This window comes from Carassius gibelio, chromosome B22 (assembly GCF_023724105.1).
Source record: "Carassius gibelio isolate Cgi1373 ecotype wild population from Czech Republic chromosome B22, carGib1.2-hapl.c, whole genome shotgun sequence".
Taxonomy (NCBI): Eukaryota; Metazoa; Chordata; class Actinopteri; order Cypriniformes; family Cyprinidae; genus Carassius; species Carassius gibelio.
Genome location: NC_068417.1, coordinates 38202959 through 38219273, shown reverse-complemented (window position 1 = coordinate 38219273; position 16315 = coordinate 38202959). Strand labels below are relative to the sequence as shown.

General features: G+C 35.7%; 1 protein-coding gene across 1 annotated transcript in view; it reads right to left on the bottom strand.

Annotated features, from left to right (window-relative positions):
* Nucleotides 1-16315, bottom strand: part of LOC127986885 (atrial natriuretic peptide receptor 2-like) — a 17645-nt gene extending 1330 nt beyond the window's left edge. Inside the window, exons 1-22 of the mRNA XM_052589142.1 lie at nt 15717-16315; nt 14873-14969; nt 8862-8994; nt 8598-8725; nt 7304-7404; nt 7127-7229; nt 6747-6892; nt 6116-6188; nt 5777-6014; nt 4835-4921; nt 4545-4688; nt 4335-4456; nt 4091-4235; nt 3185-3233; nt 2980-3090; nt 2700-2819; nt 2394-2487; nt 2084-2171; nt 1370-1509; nt 1125-1277; nt 941-1039; nt 609-700 (exon numbers count right to left, since the gene is read on the bottom strand). Of these exons, the coding sequence (XP_052445102.1) occupies nt 609-700; nt 941-1039; nt 1125-1277; nt 1370-1509; nt 2084-2171; nt 2394-2487; nt 2700-2819; nt 2980-3090; nt 3185-3233; nt 4091-4235; nt 4335-4456; nt 4545-4688; nt 4835-4921; nt 5777-6014; nt 6116-6188; nt 6747-6892; nt 7127-7229; nt 7304-7404; nt 8598-8725; nt 8862-8994; nt 14873-14969; nt 15717-15755 (2502 nt within the window). The 5' untranslated portion in view covers nt 15756-16315. The remainder of the gene's footprint in view (nt 1-608; nt 701-940; nt 1040-1124; nt 1278-1369; nt 1510-2083; nt 2172-2393; nt 2488-2699; nt 2820-2979; nt 3091-3184; nt 3234-4090; nt 4236-4334; nt 4457-4544; nt 4689-4834; nt 4922-5776; nt 6015-6115; nt 6189-6746; nt 6893-7126; nt 7230-7303; nt 7405-8597; nt 8726-8861; nt 8995-14872; nt 14970-15716) is intronic.

The window sequence follows — 16315 nt, the reverse complement described above, 5'->3', positions numbered from 1 at the left end:
TCGATTTGCTCATTTGTTCCATCGATTTGATAAATCATTCCCTAAACTTGCTAAATCATGCACACAATTTACTAACTCAGTCTCTCGAATGTATACATCGTGTGCACAATTTAGCAAATCGAGGAAACAAATTAGTAAATTGTGCGCACAATTTATAAATCGAGTGCAAACGATTTAGCATACAATTCTTTTCCGGCATGCCATGTGTGGGGTTCTGTATTGTTCTTCCTCAAGAAAAATGTAATTTGTGATACAGTAAGATCATCAGACAGTGTGTTTGCTGCTACGAACAACGTTTTACTGACCAACCAATAAAAACACGACATGAAATCAACGCGACATGATGCTAAAACATAAAACTGTACAAGCTCTTTTCCCGTCCTCTTTCGCCGCTTCCACTTTTTTTCAGCACACAAGTGTGATTTATCATGCTCTTTTTGTTTACCACCTGCGCATGCAAAATTTATTCTACTATAGTAACGTGCGTTGTAGTGTACGAGTCAATAGGTGTCATCATCGTACAGTCACGTCGTGGGCAAGTTTATTAGATCCATGTGGCACAGTGCGACATGCAATGATGTAGTGATGCAGTGTGTCTCGGGCTTTACCTTCACATTGAGAGACCCACGACACATCAGCACATATCCACCAAGTGTGTGTAGAAGATCTGCTGTACAGCCACTGCACTGGATCTTTAAAGCTGCAAACATCATAAAACAACGATTAGTCGATTAGAAAAGCACATGTGGTAGAAAGCTTTAGCTTTGTTTGATCTCTACAGAAGTTCAAGAAGGGGAAATATTTGCATACAGCATTCAATTTTATTACATTTTAACCAATCAAACAGTGCAAATATTTACAAGATTCCACTCCCCCAGAAATGGCGGACAGGATCAGTTACTTATTGACTCTGCACAAACAGCCGCGTTTGCCCAAATACCTTCACTGGTGGACTCCATACGGGACGCAGTGTTTACAGTGTCGCCAAATAAGCAGTACCGGGGCATTTTGGTGCCAACCACCCCAGCTACAACGGGACCTAAGATAACATAAAATACATCTCATTCAGAGGAGGTAGCTTGATGCTAAGTTCAGGACAGATGCAGGACTGAAGCTATATTGACCTGAATGAATGCCAGCTCGTATCTTAAGCTGTGTGGTGGGTTTGTGTGGGATTTTAAACACGTGACAGACACTGATCAAGTCCAGCGCCATGCTGGCGATTTCCCCAGCGTGATGGATCCCGTTCTCTTTAGGTACTCCCGAGACCACCATATCTGAGGAGAGAGAGGTTTTTCATTGATTTATGTGTAATTTGATGCAAAAGTGTGGCGAGCAAAGGAAGCTGGACCTCTGTAACCGCACTCACAGGCATCTCCTATAGTTTCCACTTTGTACACATCGTAGTTGTCGATGATGTCATCAAATGTGGTGTAAAGCTTGTTGAGGAAATCCACAACCTGGTGAGGGGTGCTGGAGCCAGACAGCTGGGTGAAGCCCACTATGTCACTGGCCAATAGAAACACAAATGAATATATATAATATGAAACATATAAAATATGATATATAAATGTATAAACTTGTAAATATTTTCAAAATATATACTGTATGTGTGTGTTTTTATATATACATAATAAATATACAAAGTACACTTATATAATGTAAAGAAAATTATTTAGGATGCGATTAATCATTTGAGCAGCAGAACATTTAGGATACAATACATACTTTAGTTCAGAGGTTTGGGGTCTGTTATTTTGTTTATTTATTTTTTAAGAATATGACACTTTTATTAGGCATAATGCATTAAAATGATCAAAAGTGACAGAAAAGGCATGGCAAAAAGAGTAAATAATTGTTTCTGAACTACATTTTAAAATATTTTAAAATAGAAAACCGTTATTTTAAGTATTTCATATTACTATTTTTACAGTAAATCCAAGCTTGGTGAGCATAAAATACATTTTATAAAAAGTAACTGTACTTATTAATCTATTATGTTATATTATATTATTTAACCAAATGTCACTTGCCGCTAAAAGAAACTATTTATTACAAATATATAAATAATTTTCAGGCTTGCCTAAAATATACAGTGGCATTGGAGTAACTTTGGGCTTCTGCTGTACGTCCCTGACGAAGATCATCAGCCACTGCTTTTGGTAACATACCTGTCACCAATAGAAATAACATATTAATTAAAAATATATTAATCATACGTATATATATATATATATATGTGTGTGTGTGTGTGTGTGTGTGTGTGTACCTCAAGCACATGTTTTTTTTTTTAAATGTCCACTAGGTGGAACCATTTGGACAACATTTATTAAGTATCTTTATTTATTGACGTGTTTTTTCTTATGTAATAATAATTACTATTAACATCATACTATAGAGTAATCGGTCAGTCTTCTGCTTCTCCTGAAGAAGATCCTGTGTTCTCTCGGCTACAATAGATTCCAGATGTTTACTGTACTTTTCCATCTAGAAAAAAAAAAAAAATATATATATATATATATACTATTTGCCGTCTGTTCAGTAATAATGTATACTATTATTATACCATTAAATAAATACCTGGTGCATATAATTCCTCAAATTATTCTGTGGCCAGTCACTTTATGCTTATTGTGCTTTCAGTAATTGTATTATTTTAATAACTGTAAAAGTAAGACTTGATTAGATGGGATACATACCAGGTTCATCATCATATCCACAGGGCTGACCTTGTGTGGGTTCATTTTATCAAGCATCTTTTTCACCTGTTCAAACGTCGGCCTCATGGTCACATTGTGGTTCCAGCATCTCTTTATCAGCTGCGTGAAATTTGATTATCCACAGTTATCATCTTTTAATCAGGCATGGTAAACATTTGCATCAACAGCAATTCATTGAAGTAATTGATCTTCAGCGAAACGTGCCACAAGAGGAAATGTGCTTAAGTAAACAGCATGCATCAATTATGTCCATACAAACCTCACAGTAATCATCGGGATCTGGGCAATCATTGTCTGATTTCCCAGCCTTCAGTTTGGGAAGTGATGGGCGCCACATGACATCAAGCTCCACTGAATCTGCCTGTTCCTGCTCATGAAACAACAACTGCACTTCTTATCATCAGCCTTTTATGCAAAAAACGGTCTAAAAAAACCCAGCACCTTCCTGATACTCGAATACTTACTGAAATAAGGTCACTGCGAGTCGCGATTTCCACCAAGATAATTGAGTAGCTTGAGAAAACGAAGGAAAGACAAATGTATATTTCATGCTTCTTAGAGACTGAGTTTTGTTTGAGAACAAACCGCTGCTCTAGGATGCATCTATAAAACATACAAAACATTTACATCTATCTGAAGAAAAGGACAGGGTTTTTCCTGTCATGTCGGACATTTTCTAGACTTTTAATAACTTTAATATAATTATCTAGTTTAATGGTTTTATTTATTTATTTGCACATTTTAATTTATTTATTTATACTTTTCCTTTAGATATGTATTTATTTATTAATGTATGTATTTACAATGTCAGCAAAATTGAATAATTAAGACTTTTGTAATCATTTATAATACTTTTTTTTGCTCTATTATTAAAATGATTTCTGACACTGAAAACTGGAGCAATGATGCAAAAAAATTTGCTTTATATCACAGAAATAAATTACATTCTAAAAAATATGTACATAAAAAATTCTGTTATTTTAAATTGTAATAATATTTCGCAACACAACTGTTTTACTGTATTTTGATTAAATAAATGCAGCCTTGGTGAGCATCTTTACAAAAAAATAATAATACAAAATGTATTCCAAACTTTTTGCAGGCAGTGTATTTATTTATTAGTTTGTTTATTTGAATTAATGGAAAAATTTGAATTTTAAGTTTTTTAATTTATTTACTTATTAATACTTAAGCAAGTTTATTGAGAAATATTAAATATTTTACACTTAACGTTATATGTATTTAATAAATATGTTTTTATTAGCTAAAACAAAAGTATTTAATATTTAAATGGTTAAAATGGTTAAAAATGGTTTAATAGTTAAAAATTTAATGGTTAAAAATACATAAGGTTCAAGCATTTCTCCAACCTGTACACATCAGCTGCGGCTGTGAAACTGGTGCTGATTCTCAGAAGAACTTCAGGTGCGCAATACATGCGCCAGACGTTTTGACATTGGAAACTGATGCTCATGTTCTCAAAGTCCTCCTTTCTGTAGGCCATGAGTCCGTAATCTGTATTATTAAATATTATATGTCTTATTTCAGATTTTTTACTCAAGTTGTTGTAATATATCTAAAAAGTGCGCCTCTAGAAAATCTAAAGTGATGTACCTGATATTTTGCAGACCCACCGGTCGTCGATCACACAGTTGCGTGAATGAAGACGGCCATGGAACATTTTGTGCTGATGCAGGTAAGCCATTACTCGAGCAATATCAGTAGCAAACGACAATCTGTAGACATTAAGTGTTCATTTTATTTATGAAGTACTATCCGGAAGCTTTTAAAGAGCTTTCCCACAATGCCACAAGACAGATTTACCGAAAACCCCAATTGATGGGGACATCCTCGTTCAACAGCACGTCTGCCAGGCTTCCCTTTGGACAGTATTCAGTGATAATGCTTATGAAAGGAACTTCAATGCAGCCTCCTAAGAACTTGGAAAGGTTTGGATGATCAAGCTCCCTGGTAAAAAAGAAACAATAACAATCTTAAGTTTTTTCACCTAATATTTGGCATCACAAAATCTTGAACAAGCCACTTTTCCAAGTAAAAGCACGTTTGATTTCAGTGTAGTTTAATTTGCAAAAACTGTGGGTACAGCTACACACCTGACCTCTTTGACCTCTTTTCTGATTGTTTTAGTGAGGGTAAAGTGTTTCTTCTGTATGTGTTTTACAGCTACAGTCCTTCCATCACTGTAAAAACAAAAAGAGTTAAGATATAAGACAACACAACACAAAAAATGAGGCAAGACAAAAAAAGAAAGACCAGATGAAGCCAAAAAACTAAACAAGACAAACCAAAAACATAAAAAAAACTAAATGACAAAGCAAAACAAATGACAAGATATACAAGTGGGAAAAAAGACCAAAAAAAACCCAAGATGAGCAAAAAAGACAAAAGTAAACAAAGGCAAAACATAAAAACAAAGACAAGGCAATAAAAAATACAATAAAAAAACACAAGAACAGACAAACAAAAAAGACAAAATGAAACAAAGATAAGACAAACAAAAAAGACAAAACAAAAAAAGACATAAAAACAAAAAAGGACAAAAAACAAATGAAACAAAGTAATGGGAAAACAAAAAAGACGAGACAAACAAAAACAAACAAAAAGACAATACAAAAAAGACAAGTCAAATCAAAGTCAAGACAATAAACAAGACGACAAACAAAAAAGACAAGAAGAAAAAATAACACAAAAAACAAAGAAACGACAAACAAAAACAAAAAGTCAAGACAAAAAAAGACCAGAACGTAACAAAGTCAAGACAAAAAACAAGACAACAAACAAAAAATACAAGACAAAAAAAAGACATAAAAAGGACAAAAAACTAAATAAAGCAAAGACAAGACGAACAAAAACAAAAAGACAATACAAAAAAACAAGACAAGACAAAAACGGACAGAACAAATCAAAGTCAAGATAAAAAACATGATGACAAACAAAAAAAGGCAAGACAAAAAAAAGAGACGAGACAAGACCATTAGTTTTATAAAAAGCATCAGCAGAGATCCCCAAAAGGCAGTCTCACTGGAAACACTCACAAGATGCCGGCCTGAATGAAGCGTGGTCTGAAGTTGGTGTTGACTGCAGTGCAGACCGTCACATCTGTGACTCTACTCACACTCGAGTTCCTCTTCACAGTCTGAAGACTTGTGCTGCTACAAAAACCTGTGGAACACACTTTACCTGTAAGGACCAAAACTATTTCAGGATACATGCTAAAGTATTTCATGACCAAGAAAACCAATTCTATTTTGGCATGAAACGGGATGTTCAGTTAGAAAAAGAAAATGTAACTGACTAAGAATTGTTTTGTCATATAAAGTAATACAAACAGTGTTGTTGTTAATGTAACAGTGGATGAGACTAAAACCTCTTACCAAACATGATATTATTGTAGTTGACGATCCAGCTCTCATCCCAAAACATTTTCTGTTTCTGGTATTGCAGCCACTAGGGAGGGGGAAAAAACTCATGATGGGAAATCACAAGTATTATGGTGTGCAACAAATGTAACAACTTTTAGAATAATACATTACTGACAAGTTTTTCAGCCTCTAAAAGAAGGTGGTGATAGAAAACAGTATGAGATGCATGCAAACACAAAGTTTAATTAAGGGGAAACACAAAGGTGTTGCAAGTAACCAAAGTAAACGCTAAATTTCTTGGGGAAATGCAAAAGTTTTGCAAGTTAATTTTTTTTCCAAAGCTCATATCATATCAAAGCTTTATCGTTACCATGTCTCTTTGGAGGATCTGTAAAAAAAAAAATGTGAATGGTACTTAAATATGAAAAACCCTTGTAGGGTATTGTTGGTAATTGCTAGAGCAATGTTATGCATGTTGCTAATGTGGCTACTGAGTTGTGAGTTGATTGCTTACTTGGTTCAAATCAAAAGAGGCTCCATTTGATCTATTCCTTCCTTCATTGTATCTATTCCTTCCCATTTTATCATCTGCAAGTTGTATCGACTTGCAAATCATTGTCAAGTATTGAGCCCACATTCTCACCACCAGCGTCAAGAAGAAACCGCTGCAGAACAAGGCCACAGGAAGCCCAATGGCCACTCTGATGGATGTGGACATGGGACAAACCCCACAGTCGGCGGGACACGTCAGACAGCTCTCCTCCAGCTCACAGACGCCGTCGCCACACACTGACACACAAGTACAAATGAGAACGTAACATAAGCTCGACAAACATCCCTGGACAAACCTTAATTTTGTTCTCATATGACACTAATGATTTCCTGGACCAGTATTAGAGTAGGTCAACAATTAACCTTGCTTAATCAAACACTACCTTGAATTACATCTATATCCTTGATGTACCAATTGTTTGAAGACATATTTTCCGTAAATCCCTAAAGAATTTAACAAGTTAATCTAACCTTGAGCGCTGACTACTAACACCTTGGACTCTAGTGCTGCATGCATCTGTCCCACTTTGATATGAGCAATGACCGATGTAACTCCTAGATGGACCAGCACCACCTGGGTAACAAATTATTACAATCACCATAAAAAATTTGTAAAGAAATAATTATATTACATGAAATGCTTGTAACCTTTGATGTCCAGAGCAGTTGGCTCATCTTGCCGGCTTTGGATACGGTGTGGGTTACGATTTCGCCATCGTCTGGAATCCAGGGACCACAGATCCCTCCGCCTCTCTAAACAGACAAAATACAATCATCTGACTGTTAAAGGTTTATAGGGTTGTGAAGCAATCAAGGCTAATATTGACTGTCAAACATCATGTACAGATTATAATAACAGCTTTCCACATGGTAAAATTAATGGCACCAGTTTAACTAGAACCTGAATAAGTGCTCATCAAGGCTGGCCCACTTTCCAGTGTTGAGACACACACACACACACACACACACCTAACTAAATATATGGTCCTACCAAAGACCTCAGTTGTTTTTATAAAGCTTATACATTATACAGTAAACCACAAATCAGAACCCTATAAAGCTTATATAAACCAAAATAATACTACTGTTCAAAAGAATAGGATCAGTAATTTTTTAAAGAAATCAATACTTTTATTCAGCAAGGATGCATTAAATAGCTCCAAAGTGACAGTAAAAATTGTTATGATGTACCAAAAGTATGTATTTTAAATAAACATTGTTCTGTTCATTGAAGTATAAAAGAGTATCACTGTTTCCACAAAAATATTAAGCAGCTCTACATTTTTCAACAATGATAATAATCAGAAATGTCTCTTGAGGAGCAAATCAGCATATCAGTTTGATTTCTGAAGGATCCTGTGACTCTGCTGAAAATTCAGCTTCTCATCACAGGAATAAATTAAGTTTGAGAATATATTAAAATAGAAGACCATTAATTTAAATTGTAATAATATTTCATTGTTTTACTGCCTTTACTGTATTTTATCTAATGCCTTGTTGAGCACAAGAGACATGTTTTTCATTATAATTCAATTTTATTTAATTTAGATTTAAATAACAGTTTGATTAAATTAAATAATATTGTTTAATTTAGATTTTTTTATAGATTTAATTACTGCATATTCAATTATATGTTTGTTGTTGTTGTTTTTGGAACCACATTTTAATGACAACATGATTAAGATTTCGCTTACATCATTTCAGCAAATTTGTCCCTGAAGCGTAAGTAGTTTAGAAACACTCAAGACTCACACACATGCTCGTACACACAACATCCACAGGGCATTTACTGTATGACAACAATACATCATACTTCAGTACTGTCATTTTATGGCCTCGGATGTGGTGCCAAAATGTGCTACGTTTAGCCTAGTTTTAATTTCAAAAACTTCAGCAGCAGTGTGACAAAATCCAAGAGCACTTTGTGTTGGCTTCACAGCACTGACCATGAGCGCAAGAGGACAGGAGTGAATGTTGGCGTGGTAAACGCAGCAGTTATCTTCATTGGCGTTGTTCCAGTTTGCGGGACATTGGTGCTCGAGGCAGAATCTTTTGGCCTCGGAGGCATTACTGTGGGAGAAAGTGAAGGGTATAGTGTAAAAAAGCTCATGTGGTATGTTAAACATTCAATAAAGTACAAAGTGTTTTCTACACACAATGAAGCACATTTGAGAAGGCCGGCATTGTCACATTGTGTCGCGCTCACCTGAACTGGAAAATCTGGTTTTTAACGGCGTATTCATAAAAGGAATCCGAAGCAGTGACAGAGTAGGTAACGTTGAACTCCTCCCCATCCGTGACCTTTTCTGGTGGACGCTGAACCCAAGCCATTTCTAAGCCTGTCAAAAGGTGCGAGGAATTTAAGGAAGGGAAATCTCCAAGTGAGGGAAGTTAGAGAAATCTCCAAGTGATCTACCATTGCGAATTTTTGTCTTCTTTGAATGGGTCATGTGATGTTTGCAGTAAACAAACCACGGACGGTTAAGACAGCTGACTCCACTGTGTGACCCTGTCTGTCTCTCTCTCTCTCCCACACACACACACACACACGCCTGCGTGCTCACACACACGAGCAAAGCACAAAACTCCACATTTGAACATTCAATAGAAAATACTTAAACTAATAACAGATTCTTGTAGCAAAGTCAGAATGACCTCCTCTCCTAGGTTCACAAAATGGTTGTCCATAAAATGTGTTGCTGTTCTGTGGGAAGTAATCTTAAAGATTCCTAAATGCATCTACTTTCAAAAGGACAAATAAAGTGCTTTTGCTTTATCCTAGATACACACAGCCTCTCCCTGACATGACTGCTTCAACTCGAACTGCGGTTACTGAAACCACACTTCTTTCCTTGCGTGAACATTTTGGCGGCTTTACGTAAATATTTCCACATAGTGATGTAGACATGTGGGGGCGTGTTTGAAGGGCGTGACAGAGTCTTAACTTTGATTAAGAATATCTCTTTGGGTTTGAGACTTTAATCTTTGCAACTTTACAGATCTGCTTCATGCACCAAGAGCTTGTAACACTCCAAAGAGAAAAGAAAAATTTAAATCGCGTCATATGACCCCTTTAAGGAAATGTCCCTGTGACGGTACACACTCAGTTTGAATCAACTTTCAAATAAACGACACTTATATTGTTGGCCTACTGATCAGGAAACTTTAAACTGTTGGCTTGTACATTTAAGGCCTCATCTTCAATTCGTAAAGGGAGAGGTCGCCAAAAACATTGCCATTATTTATTCACCTTCAGATTCAATAATTAATTCAATAATTGAATAATTCAGGCCAGTTTTGGTTTGACAACAATTCACAAAAAAAAAAAAAAAAAAAAGATCAAATCATTTTGTTCATGAATTAGACCATATATAGACATATATACAGTACAGACCAAAAGTTTGGACACACCTTCTCATTCAAAGAGTTTTCTTTATTTTCATGACTATGAAAATTCTAGAGTCACACTGAAGGCATCAAAATCTGTTTGACCAAGGAGAGTGATGGGGTGCAGCGCCAGATGACCTGGCCTCCACAGTCACCAGACCTGAACCCAATCCAGATGGTTTAGGGGTGAGCTGGACCACAGACAGAAGACAAAAGGGCCAACAAGTGCTAAGCATCTCTCGGGGAACTCCTTCAAGACTGTTGAAGACCATTTCAGGTGACTACCTCTTGAAGCTCATCAAGAGAAGCCAAGAGTGTGCAAAGCAGTAATCAAAGCAAAAGGTAGCTGAATAACCTACAATATGACATATTTTCAGTTGTTTCACACTGTTTAGTTATGTATATAATTCCATATATAATTCCACATGTGTTAATTCATAGTTTTGATGCCTTCAGTGTGAATCTACAATTTTCATAGTCATGAAAATAAAGAAAACTCTTTGTATGAGAAGGTGTGTCCAAACTTTTGGTCTGTACTGTACATACATGCATACATACACACAAGTCTTACTGGTTTAGATCGATGTGAGAGTGACAAAAATATATCATTTTTGGATGAATTGTCCTTTTAGGGAACTATCAACAACAAGGAAAGCTATACTGAATATAGCTAATTAGATGCATTTTCCTAAAAAGCAGCACTTACCGCCACAGCTAATCATGTTGTTATCGTTTGGTTCTTCTATGGGCCAGCAGTCATATTCAGTGTTGTCCAGATCATGCCAGCCTTCAGCAATCAGGATCTGAAACCAGTTCATTATCGTCATTATTCCGGATTGGTGCTTTTATGCTAACTCTTTCGGATGTTTACCATTATTACTTCCTCAATCACCTTAAACAGGAGTCAAGTAGAATACTTCTGACCAGTAATATTGCTAAATTTGATCCATTTAGCAGAGACAGAAATTAAAATAAATAAATAAAAATACATTGAAAAAGTTACTTATAGAAAATACACACTTCACACAAGTCTTAGTTTCTACAAAGAACATGCTGGGAAAACCTAACCTAATCTTAAATATTTAATATCGTGTATATGCTTGGATAATGAAAAGAAAAAGTAAAGAAAAGAATTGATTTAAAGGGTTAATATGTACCACACACTGTAAATGCTGGGACATAATATAAAAACACAACATAACAATTATTTGTTTAAATGTGTTAATATCTCTGGGACTAAAATAACATTAAATAATTACTTAAAACTAGCTACATGCTGGGGGGGGGGGGGGGGGGTGGTCTGTCGTTCACTGCCTTATTCTGACCACAAGTGTTTCTGACATAGACACAAAAGCCATGGGTCACTCTGTCTGATCCAGTCCATTCACTGACAGATTTTTGGCAGTGAAGCTGATTACACCATCACTGTAAAACAGGGTATCTTTAAAAACAAACCACCATCGTCTTTTATTTTTAAACCCCTCCAAGTGATCAAATATATCCCCTGCATCGTAAACATATTAAGAAATCCCAAATAAAGTCACAGAATCATACACTCACCAGAAGGAAAAGGACAGAGCAGGTTTCCCACAGACCCATATTGTCTTGCTTGTCGGTTTGGATGCACAGTGCAGACTGACTTGGTAAGAAGGGGCTGCCTCTTGTCCTTTATTTTGTCTTTCTTTCTTTCCACGTGGCCTCAATAGCCTGGTAATTATTCAATCAGCCGGAGAGCTGGCGCTAATCATAAACACAGTGGCTTTCTGCCCCTTCACTCTCCCAAGGAGAACCAACTCACCTTCAGCCTCCACTTGTAGTCGGCACAAAAACAATATAAAACAATGTACAAGACTTGAAATGCAGTCTTGTACTGTCAAATGAGATATTTGGGTGTAATCAGTGTGAAAATAGGTGGCGGGATCCAAATTGTGCTATTAAAGAAACTAAAAAATAAACAAAGGCCACATTCCCTATGGTTTGGAAGTATTTTTTTTTTTAATCCACTAGATTATAGTGCAAGTCATAAAGCAATGTTTAAAATTCTGGGGTCTGTTTAAATTTAGAATTTGTATTATTCAGCAAGAATGCATTAGTAGTATTTATTTATTTCTAAATAATTCATAGCATTGATCAAAAGTGATCTTAGGACCTTTTTTAATTTTATTTAAGATATCATGGGAAATATATATGAAAAATGCATGTTTTACACAAAAATATTAAGAAAATGCACATTTTCATATTTAAATATATCCAAATAGAAAACAGTTATTTTAAATAATAATAATAATAAAAAAAAACATTTAAAAAAGCTGTTTAACTTTATGCTTTCTAAGCAAATAAATGCAGCTTTAATGAAAGAAACTTAGAAAAGTATTAAATAATAATAATAATAAAATAAACAGATAAATTCTTACTGAGCCCAAACTTTTGAACAAGTAAAACATCTTTTGTAAAAATGTCTTTGAATGAAATTTCGGTCACACTTTATTTTAGGGTCCAATTCTCACTATTAACTAATCATTAACTATGACTTTTGCCAAAATTAACTCCTTATTTGCTGCTTATTAATAGTTTATAAGGTAGTTGTTAAGTTTAGGGTATTGGGTAGGATTATGGATGTCATCCGTTATACATGTACTTTATATGCACTAATAAACAGCCAATATGTTAATAATAGACATGCTAATAAGCAACTAGTTATTAGTGTGAATTGGACCCTATACTAAAGTGTTACCAAAATTTCCAGTTTTGTAAATTACAGGTTATAAAAACTAATCCAAGTTTTTTTAAACAAGCAATTGGACTTCAAAACATGATTAACTATGTAGCAACTTTAAACAAAACAGTGACTGCATTTTGACTGGAAGTAAAAGAACAGTTTTAACATACTAATAACTCTTTATAATATTCGATTAGAAAGTCATTCGAGTTTCAGGAACACAGCAACACTAGGGTGGATGATGACAAACATTCTGCAGAAGATCCGATTCATCCGATTCGAAGCAGTGACAGAGTAGGTAACGTTGAACTCCTCCCCATCCGTGACCTTTTCTGGTGGACGCTGAACCCAAGCCATTTCTAAGCCTGTCAAAAGGTGCGAGGAATTTAAGGAAGGGAAATCTCCAAGTGAGGGAAGTTAGAGAAATCTCCAAGTGATCTACCATTGCGAATTTTTGTCTTCTTTAAATGGGTCATGTGATGTTTGCAGTAAACAAACCACGGACGGTTAAGACAGCTGACTCCACTGTGTGACCCTGTCTGTCTCTCTCTCTCTCCCACACACACACACACGCCTGCATGCTCACACACACGCGCAAAGCGCAAAACTCCACATTTGAACATTCAATAGAAAATACTTAAACTAATAACAGATTCTTGTAGCAAAGTCAGAATGACCTCCTCTCCTAGGTTCACAAAATGGTTGTCCATAAAATGTGTTGCTGTTCTGTGGGAAGTAATCTTAAAGATTCCTAAATGCATCTACTTTCAAAAGGACAAATAAAGTGCTTTTGCTTTATCCTAGATACACACAGCCTCTCCCTGACATGACTGCTTCAACTCGAACTGCGGTTACTGAAACCACACTTCTTTCCTTGCGTGAACATTTTGGCGGCTTTACGTAAATATTTCCACATAGTGATGTAGACATGTGGGGGCGTGTTTGAAGGGCGTGACAGAGTCTTAACTTTGATTAAGAATATCTCTTTGGGTTTGAGACTTTAATCTTTGCAACTTTACAGATCTGCTTCATGCACCAAGAGCTTGTAACACTCCAAAGAGAAAAGAAAAATTGAAATCGCGTCATATGACCCCTTTAAGGAAATGTCCCTGTGACGGTACACACTCAGTTTGAATCAACTTTCAAATAAACGACACTTATATTGTTGGCCTACTGATCAGGAAACTTTAAGTTGTTGGCTTGTACATTTAAGGCCTCATCTTCAATTCGTAAAGGGAGAGTTCGCCAAAAACATTGCCATTATTTATTCACCTTCAGATTCAATAATTAATTCAATAATTGAATAATTCAGGCCAGTTTTGGTTTGACAACAATTCACAAAAAAATAAAAAAAAATAAAGATCAAATCATTTTGTTCATGAATTAGACCATATATAGACATACATACAGTACAGACCAAAAGTTTGGACACACCTTCTCATTCAAAGAATTTTCTTTATTGTCATGACTATGAAAATTGTAGAGTCACACTGAAGGCATCAAGGGCTATTTGACCAAGAAGGAGAGTGATGATGACCTGGCCTCCACAGTCACCGGACCTGAACCCAATTGAGATGGTTTAGGGGTAAGCTGGACCGCAGACAGAAGGCAAAAGGGCCAACAAGTGCTAAGCATCTCTCAGGGAACTCCTTCAAGACTGTTGGAAGACCATTTCAGGTGACTACCTCTTGAAGCTCATCAAGAGAAGCCAAGAGTGTGCAAAGCAGTAATCAAAGCAAGAGGTGGCTACTCTGAAGAACCTACAATATTACATATTTTCAGTTGTTTCACACTGTTTAGTTATGTATATAATTCCATATATAATTCCACATGTGTTAATTCATAGTTTTGATGCCTTCAGTGTGAATCTACAATTTTCATAATCATGAAAATAAAGAAAACTCTTTGTATGAGAAGGTGTGTCCAAACTTTTGGTCTGTACTGTACATACATGCATACATACACACAAGTCTTACTGGTTTAGATCGATGTGAGAGTGACAAAAATATATCATTTTTGGATGAATTGTCCTTTTAGGGAACTATCAACAACAAGGAAAGCTATACTGAATATAGCTAATTAGATGCATTTTCCTAAAAAGCAGCACTTACCGCCACAGCTAATCATGTTGTTATCGTTTGGTTCTTCTATGGGCCAGCAGTCATATTCAGTGTTGTCCAGATCATGCCAGCCTTCAGCAATCAGGATCTGAAACCAGTTCATTATCGTCATTATTCTGGATTGGTGCTTTTATGCTAACTCTTTCGGATGTTTACCATTATTACTTCCTCAATCACCTTAAACAGGAGTCAAGTAGAATACTTCTGACCAGTAATATTGCTAAATTTGATCCATTTAGCAGAGACAGAAATTAAAATAAATAAAAATACATTGAAAAAGTTACTTATAGAAAATACACACTTCACACAAGTCTTAGTTTCTACAAAGAACATGCTGGGAAAACCTAACCTAATCTTAAATATTTAATATCGCGTATATTGTGGATAATGAAAAGAAAAAGTAAAGAAAAGAATTGATTTAAAGGGTTAATATGTACCACACACTGTAAATGCTGGGACATAATATAAAAACACAACATAACAATTATTTGTTTAAATGTGTTAATATTTCTGGGACTAAAATAACATTAAATAATTACTTAAAACTAGCTACATGCTGGGGGGGATGGGGGGCTCTGTCGTTCCCTGCCTTATTCTGACCACAAGTGTTTCTGACATAGACACAAAAGCCATGGGTCACTCTGTCTGATCCAGTGCATTCACTGACAGTTTTTTGGCAGTGAAGCTGATTACACCATCACTGTAAAACAGGGTATCTTTAAAAACAAACCACCATCGTCTTTTATTTTTAAACCCCTCCAAGTGATCAAATATATCCCCTGCATCATAAACATATTAAGAAATCCCAAATAAAGTCACAGAATCATACACTCACCAGAAGGAAAAGGACAGAGCAGGTTTCCCACAGACCCATATTGTCTTGCTTGTCGGTTTGGATGCACAGTGCAGACTGACTTGGTAAGAAGGGGCTGCCTCTTGTCCTTTATTTTGTCTTTCTTTCTTTCCACGTGGCCTCAATAGCCTGGTAATTATTCAATCAGCCGGAGAGCTGGCGCTAATCATAAACACAGTGGCTTTCTGCCCCTTCACTCTCCCAAGGAGAACCAACTCACCTTCAGCCTCCACTTGTAGTCGGCACAAAAACAATATAAAACAATGTACAAGACTTGAAATGCAGTCTTGTACTGTCAAATGAGATATTTGGGTGTAATCAGTGTGAAAATAGGTGGCGGGATCCAAATTGTGCTATTAAAGAAACTAAAAAATAAACAAAGGCCACATTCCCTATGGTTTGGAAGTATTTATTTATTTATTTTTTTAATCCACTAGATTATAGTGCAAGTCATAAAGTAATGTTTAAAATTCTGGGGTCTGTTTAAATTTAGAATTTGTATTATTCAGCAAGAATGCATTAGTAGTATTTATTTATTTCTAAATAATTCATAGCATTGATCAAAAGTGATCTTAGGACCT